Source organism: Pagrus pagrus, assembly GCF_965226575.1.
Source record: "Pagrus pagrus genome assembly, chromosome: 8".
Taxonomy (NCBI): Eukaryota; Metazoa; Chordata; class Actinopteri; order Spariformes; family Sparidae; genus Pagrus; species Pagrus pagrus.
The window spans coordinates 26,064,718-26,074,976 of NC_140192.1; the positions used below are offsets into that span (position 1 = coordinate 26,064,718).

General features: G+C 40.9%; 1 protein-coding gene across 1 annotated transcript; it reads right to left on the bottom strand.

Moving 5' to 3' along the window:
• Positions 1-406: 406 nt before the first annotated feature.
• Positions 407-9,769, bottom strand: LOC311260873 (uncharacterized protein). The gene is made up of 7 exons (XM_084359136.1): positions 9,164-9,769; positions 6,585-6,717; positions 5,888-6,022; positions 4,057-4,979; positions 3,413-3,542; positions 904-1,023; positions 407-742 (listed from the first exon to the last, which is right to left on the bottom strand). The coding sequence occupies exons 1-7, from the start codon at positions 9,648-9,650 to the stop codon at positions 562-564; spliced, it is 2,109 nt and encodes a 702-aa protein (XP_084215262.1). The 5' UTR covers positions 9,651-9,769; the 3' UTR covers positions 407-561.
• Positions 9,770-10,259: the final 490 nt, after the last annotated feature.

Here is a 10,259-nt window from a genome sequence, read left to right on the forward strand (position 1 = left end):
TATGAAATCAAAGGGCAGTTGGAGTGCACATCGAGCTGGTTTCAGTCCTTAAAATGTCTTTGGATCAGGGATGTTTTATAAATATAGTAAAAAAACATATACTTCTGTATGATTTATTGCAAAATGAGAGATAAGTATGTAACAAGAAAATGTTTCCAATGGTAGTTGTAAAATAAACCATTTAAGATAATGATACCCGGCAGACTGTGGGTTGTTTTGAAAAGCATTATTTTTCCTCTCTTGATCAATATGCAGTGCAGATGCCGCGCTGAGATCATTTGTGAAAAATGCCCCTGACACATGATTTCAAATCAATCACTAGATCCAAACAGAAAAAATAAATGATTTTATTACTTTTCCAATATACAATCTGATGGATTGCAGCTTTGTGTTACAGTTCTTTATAAATATGCTAAATTTAAGACCATGGTGCACATCCCACAATATTCCTTGAACATTTTCAACACAGTGCCATTTTACACCATCAAAGAGAAGAAGAAATGCATGAAATGTAAAGCCTATGAAATTCATTGTTGCTGCACATAGCAGCTTAGTCTATAATCATGTGAGACGTGCCATAATATCAGCTTCTCTCTCCAGCCTTAGGCACCGCTTATAAAGACGTACAGGAATCCCTCTTTTTCTGCCATTGCCTGTATTTCGCACCCCTGCAGTGCCTTTTTCCTCTATCTCCTTAAGTGCTTGAAGTAGGTCAGAGGCTTTAGCGAAGCCTCCAGAACAGCTAGAAAAGAAACATATAAAAAAAGAAATCAGAAACAGAGACACAAACTAATAATCTATTATACAAGCAAACTGATTTAACACATAAAACAGAAGACTGGCACCGCTGAGACCCAAAAGTTGTCTGAGATTAACATGACTAATCGTATCAGAGTTTAAAACCTTTTTCTGCTGTGGCATTCTTTCTTCTTTGGCAATTTAAAGCAGTTCTGAGAGACGAAATCCATCAGCAGTGCAGGGAGGGCGCTAGGTTGCTCGAAGCTTTCAATCTGAAGAGCCAAGCTGTAAAATTGACAAAAAGACAAGCAGAGGACATTTACGACCTTACAAACAGATATACAGTGTGAAACAAGGCAGGAATTAAACAATATAGAGTGATGCTTATGCATTAGCGAGTGACTCAGACAGAGCGATACAGACAAAGAAAGAGAAAACTGCCTGTGGGGGCAGGCCATCCTCCTTTTTTATAACATGCTGCATGCAGAAATGAGTAATCACAACATACATATGCTGCTGCAGCCTCAGGGTAAGTGTTGAGAGTGTCTCACAGAGTGATATGAGACGCAATCTATAATCATATGTACACTGGAAAAAATGACAGGCCTTTTTCACAGTGGCTTACCAGATTTACAGGAGCAAACACAGGTGTATTAATGTATTGAACATTAAAGGGGCATTCCCCCCCTTAAATACAAAATACATATCGTTCTCTGAATTTAGCTTCTTCCTTATTCATGTGGGATAAAGAACCCACCTGGCTCTCTTGCTTTAGCTAGCTGTGTAGGCTATTGACTGGTTTAGTGTTAGTCATATTGTCTCAACTGCACATTTGACATGCTGTTTGGAATAAATCATTTACAAATTTTGACTAAATATGTATGCATTTCGTCTTTGTAGAGCAGTACAGGTAAGAGGAAAATATACGTATTTCAATTTTTTGGGCTGAACTGTACCTTTAATGATGGATGAAATGGCTGTTTTAGCGTCAGGTCATCAGATTGAATTTTTGGGCAGCAGAACTAGTTACACACAAGATGATCTAGTTACATTTAAAGTGTTGGTTCAAGGTGCCCATTGAGACTTGTCACAGCGGGAAACACGTGTTGTTTACTTTAGTGGTGGCTTTGATTAATCAAGTGTAGCCGTTAGCTGTTTATACTTTGACATGTCACAGCAGGATAAGCTGCAGATCAATGACATGGCTCACTGGAACCGTTGAAGGAGTGGTTCATCATTAGTCAAGTTAAAACTATTTTGTGCAAAAAGAAAAACGATATTCACTTAATTTTTGTAACTCAGATGGCTGAAGCCTGATAAAGTTTTACATTTCACTGTGGATTTTGTTCCTCATCACTTGCACTGAAGTGCATTGGGACGGGATCACACAAGATATTACATAAATTAAGTAAATATCATCCAAATCTCCAACCTTTATTGTACAAAATTCCCTCTTTTTGTTACTGTTCCTCCACTGCTGCTCAACAGGGAAACACCAACAGGGAATGTTACTCAATAAAGACAGTAACTTTGGTTTTGATCTCAGATGTAAACAGATGTAAAATTTAAATACTCTCTGGAGTACATTTTTGTCTCCCATCAACTACACTGAAAGCGCTTTAGAAAGGGATCTAGTATTAACAGAAGGAATGATTAGGCCTACAGCAAGCAAAACCTGTTTCACTGATCATATTGGCACCTGAACAATACTGTGGAAACTGTGGATACATCCTTTAACTGTAACTAACTAATCTTTGGATACTTGACAATTGTTTTCAGGCAGAATTGAAAAATGATGAACCACTCCTTTAACGGTTCCATTAGCCATGTCATTGATCTGCAGCCTATCCTGCTGTGACATGTCAAAATATCACCAGCAAGATGTCATTTAATATATTAGTCACATCAGCTTTTCCTACTATAACAAGTCACGGTGTGTTCTATGAGAAAGGCATGTTTAATAGGTGCAACGAGAAAACAAAAGAATAGAAGTTATTCCATAGCCTTGGTCCTATTTTCATGGTTTTTGGCAAATACAACTCCAGTCTATTATGACAGTAGGACCCCTTAATTGTTGTAGAGACTATAGACAGTCTGCTGGAAGAAACTTTATAAGAGCCTGAACAATGTTCTTTCAACAGAAAGAAAAAACACCCTCCTCTGCTTCATTTAGACCTTCAACACAACTTCTCATTTTATTCAAAGTTGCCGTGGTTACTTCATCTTACAGCAACCTGCAGGTTAAACCTTGAAGTAGCTCAAGAATGCAAAACAAAGTCATAATGGATTATTGGGGTCGTAGCTTTTAGTTTGGACTGCTATGTATAAGGCTTGTATTTCCTTGGCCGGCTGTGAAGCTGTTTCCATGGGTGAGAATAATGTTATGTTGAGCTATTGTGGACAAAACACAAAGCAAGAAGTACCAAGTTGGGAAGATGGAATGAGAGCAATTTGGCTGAGTTACACTAAAAGCCCCTTTAAATATAAAACAAGGACTGAATACAAATATTTGCTTCACTTATGCAACTATAATCTTTTGTAAATCGTGCCCCTGGCACATATTTGAATGATTATAAATTCAGAAAAAATGCTTTTTTTATCTGACTTGCACAGCTGCATATGTAAACATATAAAAAATAATAGACAGAAATGCAAAGAAATGCTGTCATGTTACCGGCTGGTGCAGTCACAGTGGTAGGCAGTCTTTGGCTCCATGTTCTGCAGATCATACTTCTTCTCCAAAGGAGGGATTTTATATTTGCATTCGTCCAGATGTTTGAGGCTTCTGCACAGCAGCTGATTGTCTGCAGGAGGACAAATGAGCGTTGAAGTTGTGTCATAAACGAACAAAGAGCACCCACTGATGTTACTTCACAAAAGCTTAACACTCTTATTTTGCTTTCAGAATTTTTCAGCATAAGCAATTATCAGTGGTGAAAATGTAGCCTCCTGTGTCACCTGTAGGGGGCATAGCTAGAGCCTTTATTACTACCTCTCCATAGTGGCAGCATTGCTCACTATAAATCATAATAAATAAATGGCTTTGATATTGATATTTTTCTCTTTTTGTCTATCATTAATTTGAAACTTGCCTACTCGCTTATAAAATGTTTATAATTCATTAATAGTGTTGCGATTTATTGTTAAATTCCAAATTCAAGTGCTAAATTTCAAACATTATCAGCTCAGATGGGACCAGCCAGAGTAACAGGTGCTTAAACGTTTAGTTTAGATAAGTTACATGAATAGAGGCCTTATACATGTATGCTGCAAAATGACCCAGCAGATGTCATGGGGTCAGCAGCTGCATACACTCACCTGTCAAATTATGTAAGGCACTATTTGGTTTCAGGCTCCTCACTGAATGCGTGTTTGGGGCCTTGGTTCCTCTCATGGGCTCCTGGTTTGTGTTATTCCACAGAAGATGGGAATCCATCTGCTTTTTTGGCTTGCCAACCTCAGTGGAGGCTGCTCTCTTTAGTTTTGTTGTGGCAGGTGTGGCAGAAGTAACTGTGCTCCAAGCGTCTCGTTTGGCTGATGCTGTTGAGTGCGTTGTCATTTTGACCGGTAATCTGTATGTAGTCGTTGAGGGTGGAACAGTTGCCATGTGAGTTGTTGTATTTTGTTCTAGACAAGTTTTACAGTGAGGCTGAAAAGTGTCGCCTCTCAGGGGCGTCCTGAATCCACAACAGGGACTTCGTGTCGGAACCTTTTTGTGACTTTTTGTGGTTTTGTTCATCGCTGTGATGGCTGTTGGCTTCTGCGTTGTAGATGTTGTTTGAGGGTAAAAGTTTGTCGTCCTCTGTGGTGGAGCTTTCTGGCCCTTTCTAGTGTTCTTCTTTTTTCCAGCTCTTTTTGTGTTTGGCATCGATGTGCTATTTTTAGAGGCACGTAAAAGACTAGTGTCCATTAAGGGAGTAGTGTTGTGTGCCCTCGATATTGAGGGTATTTGGGAGGGTGCGACTGTGGACAGCTTCCTGTGTCTTTTACATCCTTTCCCCTTTCTCCTTCTGCCTTTCAAAGTGTCTCCTCGTTGTGGGTCTTTGGAGCTACATCTATGTTCACTTTTGGGCGACTTTGTGCGTTGGCTGATCGCAGGGCTTTCAGTTACACTCTGCCCCTCTGTACTATTTAATGCGTTGCTTTCAGTGTTGTCCTCATATTTGCTTGAAACATCAGTGCTGTTGTAAGGGAGGGGCTTCTTGAAGACAGCATATGGAGCCTCGCCGGCCTTTTTGCACCTAAAGACGGTAAACATACATGTTAGAACCAAGCCATGAAAACAAACAAGGAACTGTATGCTGTATTCCACATATAGAGAACATTCCTTGCATATTTATTTAACTAAGAAGAAGTACAATTTGTATTTCTGGTGAAGTGAGGTCTGTAATTTACAGCAGCTGTAATTTGTACTTTCCTTGACAGATAATTATAGCAACACACTGGAAATTCAAGAATCTCTCAATAACACACAATCTTAAATTATACTTATTATAGTATAGTTTGTTAATGCAGTACTATCAGTGCTAGAGAAAGGGGAAGCTTTTGAAGCTCGTTTTTGTGAGACCCTTTGTGTAGTACCTGATGGATAAAGTTGTGGAAACACAGCGGAGGTGTGGCACAGTGGCTCGTATGATTTTGTGAGGTTTGGCAAAGTGTCAGGCATGTTATTACAAGCTGCAGCTCCAGCTTCCCATATAACCGCACTTGCACCTTCCACTGAACAAAAGTCTTGTTTTATGGTTCGCACTTGTTCGCACTGTTGTTTCTGCAGAGGTGGGAAGTAACGAAGTACAAATACTTTGTTCTGCGCTTAAGTAGATCTTTCAGGTATCTGTATTTATTATTCTGACAACCTTTACTCCTTACATTTTACCTCAAATATCCGTACTTTCTGCTCCTTACATTCTCAAAACAGGCTCATTACTTTAGTTTTAATGCATTAGAGAGGAATTATCGATCATTTTTATTTTGCGTCGCTTTACGAACACTTTTACATTTCAGAGCCTGTACTTTCTTACTTTTACTTGAGTAAAGAAGTTGAATCAGTACTTCTACTTGAGTAAACAATGTGTGCACTTTTTCCACCTTTGTGTGTCTGACAATATGCAGTTAAAGCTTCAAACAACAATCTTAGTGCTTCTCTTACATTCCCGACCAGGACATCTCAGTGCATCGCCTCTTCTGTTTGAGCTCAAAGCAGGGAACCTGCAGGAGGCTGAAGAAGCTGTAGCCCACCATGCTGGCGATGGTATCATTGACACCACTAAGGCACTGTCGAAATCTGGTGAGAGGCAGGAAAAAGACAAGACAAGGTCAAGCAACAGGCCTTATATCTGGGAGGCGAATTCTTAAAATGTGAGTATGTTATGTCTGGATGAACACAAAGAGTTCAAACATATTACACGTGCACCTGTCACCACTAGATAATGTAGTGGCAACGGAATGCCCTGCAAACGCAAATATAGCCAGCAACGTGTTCACTCTTGACATCTAAAGTGTCTCCAGAGGGCTGATTGCAGTGCTATATTTATTACTCCTGGATGAAGAGTAATATCATATGGCCCCAGGTTCTTCGACTTAAATCGGTTTGTATCTCTGGCATAGTGACAAAAGCATATGTTGAGAGCATTCCATAGAGGAGCAAGAATTTCCACTTTTCACACTCAATTCAGCCTCGGAGCAGGTCTATCCTTACTTGAGCATCCATACAACTAGCCAGAGCATTACGTGTTAGGGTCAGGGGGAGGTGCGAATTACTGGTCATAGTAGTTTCCCTGGAGGCGCTGAATACTTGGAATCCCGGCTCAGAGTAAGATTCCTGGGGTGTGCATTCTGGGGCTCACCTTTGGTCACATTCACAGTGTGAGACGGTGAAGAATTTGGAGTTGAAGACTCCATAGTTCACAGTTAATGCTTTGATGATATGCGGGCAGTGGTCGTGCTCACGGCAGCATCTGTCTGCATGCTCAAACATCCCTGTGGAAGAGAACAAGATTTGAATTCAGTCATTAATCGGAGGACACTTTGCAAGAAAGCAAGTCCACTAACACTTCCCTGATATCAATTCCAACAGCTTTGAAGGTACATGTAACTTTTTTTATTTAAAACACCTTAAAAAATGAACATTAACAAAATGTGATTAAATAATTGTGTTGACATTATGACAAAGATGTATTGTGTCGCAGAGATGTCTACTGAAGTTAGAATGCTAACCAGCTAGTCCCAGCCCATCCTGTCATTTAAAACCACTCTAAGCCCACAGTCTTGACTGCTAGCTGCACGGCTAACTGAGCTAATTAGCTAATGGCAGCAACCAATAGCAGCAGTTAGTGGCTGATCACACCAACATGCATCACCAGCAAAACCATTGCCTTAGTGGTTAATTGGAGTCACCTTTGACAGGTGGCCAATTCTTAAATATTGCCCATTTTAAGACAATTATTTAAAAATTTAAAATGTATGGGTTGTCCAAACCAAGATCTTTAAATTAAGGACCTACTGTGGCACATCTTCTTGATGCGACTACTTTATAAATTTCAACAGATTTTTAACTCTAGTCCTATTCCTCTTGAGTTGTGTACATGAGTGGCATGCTCTCTTCATCAAAATTACAACAAAATTAAATTTAATCAAACTCACTGAGAACAGTAGCTGCTGTTAGCTAGTTAGCTCAGTTAGCTGTGCAGCTAGTGGTCCTATTAGTTGAGCTCGGAGGGGAACAGCCTGACATTCCGAAACACCTCCATTGCGAAACCCCTCCATCCCGACACACCCCACTCCGACACACCGCTGTTCCGAATCCGACTTTCAACTTCCAATTACTTCCCAATATGGTTAGGGTCAGGGGTACCACAATAGCCTTTTCGGAATAGCAGGGTCTTTAGAAAAAATGAGAAACCACGCCATTACGATGAATGGAAGTCTATTTTCCGAACAGCGGGGTTTCGGAAAAGCGGGGTGTAACCAGCTCGGAGCATCGTGGAAGTGTTGTCAATCAGGAAGACTACTCTGCTGCATTCTTTGGCTTTTAGTTTATTACTCATACCCTCTTGTGAATGCTTAGTCATAATTTCCTGCCTCATCATTTGGGGCTGTCAATTGAAATCAGCTGTTCACATCAGCCGGTCACATCTATCCAATAGTAACAGCGACACACCTTCCTTGTTAGCCTATCATGTCGCTGCTGTCTTTTTAAATAAGCTCCTCTCTCTGCCTTTAGTTCATTCATGCTGATGTTTTGTGTGTCCTACTCCACCTCCCCCTTCAGACTTTTATTTTCTAGTCTTGTCTCTTTTAAACCTATTCTATTTTAGCTTAACTTGTTTTAATGTTTTGTTTCTTGATAACTTCCTACTTGTTTTTAATTTATTTTAAATGCAATTTTTGATTTCTTTTAATGTAATTTTTATGCGCCTGTTAAGCAATTTGAGTGCCTTGTGTCTGAATTGTGCTATACAAACAAACTTGCCTTGCCTTCAGCACTCAGTCTTACGGTCTGCAGATTAAGCAGAGTCATCAAACACCACCACCACCAGCAGCAGCAGCAGCGTCCGAACTACATGCTGCCGCTCAGGGCAGATGCCCCTCGAACACAAAATTTCTCTGTGGAGTCTAAGCAACAAAGACAACATCTCTGCAACACAGTATATAAACAATTTGGCATAATGTCAAAACTTTTAATTCTTCATATTCTGTTAATTTCTTATTTAATTTAAGTTACTTTTTTAACGTCTTGAATTAGAAGTCTTACATATTGCACCTCTAAAAGGGGCGATATGTAGTTTTGGAGAAGAAATTCAAACTCAGAATTTGAATATTTACAATATTAATGAGGTGATGACACAAACTACATTCCACCACTGAATAAATAAGCTGGAAGCTGGAAAACAAGGTCCCCAGAACACTGATTGAAGCTAGAAAGGTGGCAAAATCAGTCAATGAAGATCTTTCTCATCTGATTAATACATCTTCCCCAAAACTACATAGTGCACCTTTAAAAGTCATCTTAATATATTTTAACTAAAATAAGAATAAATCGCTCTTGATCACTGTTGACTTCTGTTTAATATGTTCATGGAGAAGTTCATAGTTATTGTATAATAAAGATTCTTAATTGTATCTGCTTTGGTGTGTCTGGGGGGAGGGGGATTTGGGGACGTGCGGCTGCAGAGGGCCCCTGAGAATCCCCTTGGGTCTGTATTTTACATTCCTTCAAAGGGCCCCGACTTCCGATGGCTGTTGACATACTGTACAGACCTACATGTCATGTTGAAGTGAGGGTTTGGGTAAGGTGAGGTTAGGGAACTACTGTTGAACCCATTAACCATCTGTTTTCAGCCTAACCCGAAATATTACCGAAAAAGCACTGAAATAATAAGGAAAAAATAAATAAGACAAATGAAGAATTCTCTCTCATTCTCACCTAACTGCTCGTATTTAGCAGCTCTGCTTCCAGTGCCGCACCACAGTGTCCCTGGGAAGATCCAGGCGCGTTTCCTCCGAGTCTTCGCCTCTGTGCCATCTCTTCTTACGCGCCTGGAGGACTTTGGCGCGCTGGAGGAGAGGAGCGCGCAGGGAGCATCCGGAGCCAACAGCGCACTGATATTAAATCTCTGCCTGATTTCACGATACTGCGTGCCGCGTCTGTCGCAAAGAGCGCCGTATCTCTCCACGATGGCCGGATCTGTATTTCCTTCACATGATAGCAGGCGCGTGTCCTCGGACCACAGGCTGAGGTACAGGGAGCGCACGCCGGCTGCGTCCTCCCGCAGAAACGTGACGCGCGTCCGTCCGTCCTCGGCAGGACTAGATCTGACGCAGGAGGGATCTGATCCGATCACATACTGTGCTTTGGATAAAATGAGCAATGATAAGGCGAGAAGAACTTGAAGGAGGCACCTGCTTTGCATCTCAGTGTAAAATGTGATCCAATCCCAGAGAGCAGTTGAAGAGAGTGAATGTCTGAATGGACAAATTCTTTCAGATTACTTTTCAGCATCAGTGTATATCTGCACCAGGAGACTTAAAGGTGGCTCTCTTTGGAAAGCGTGTGTGCCTCCGGGTTAAGCGGTTTCCTTATTGGTCTGCCCATACGGAGGCTCGACCGATATCTGACACCCCGGATTTTGGCAGATTTTTGTAGGCAAATCTGTGGGTGCGGTCTGGCGAGGATTTCTAAAAGTTTCAACAATCCAATCAGAGCTCACAGTTGTCACGCATCTGATCATGTCATTTTATCTGCCTATAATAATCAAAGGAAGTCACCCACATCTTCATCAAGATTAAAAAAAAACCCCACAGAGCTGTCTCTACCAACGGTCTCAACCTGTAGGAGTTGCCAGGAATCCAGCAGGAGGTGATTAACATGGGAACCATGCGGGCGGAGGTGTGGCCAAATAAACGGCAGAAATTCTGACTTCAGCCTTTTGTTTGAAATTTGTACAGAATAATGGCACCAACAACATTTTACTAACACCCAGCATTCATCAGGGCGCGTTCTGCTTTCTATTTCCCAAGTG

Excerpts from the sequence above, each read along its gene's own strand:
- LOC311260873 (XM_084359136.1), bottom strand. The coding sequence starts at position 9,650 with ATGCAAAGCAGGTGCCTCCTTCAAGTTCTTCTCGCCTTATCATTGCTC. Across the intron at positions 6,718-9,163 it reads TGCTAAATACGAGCAGTTAG|GGATGTTTGAGCATGCAGAC; the intron begins GTGAGAATGAGA and ends TCTCTTCCACAG. Across the intron at positions 1,024-3,412 it reads CACTGTGACTGCACCAGCCG|CTTGGCTCTTCAGATTGAAA; the intron begins GTAACATGACAG and ends TCAATTTTACAG.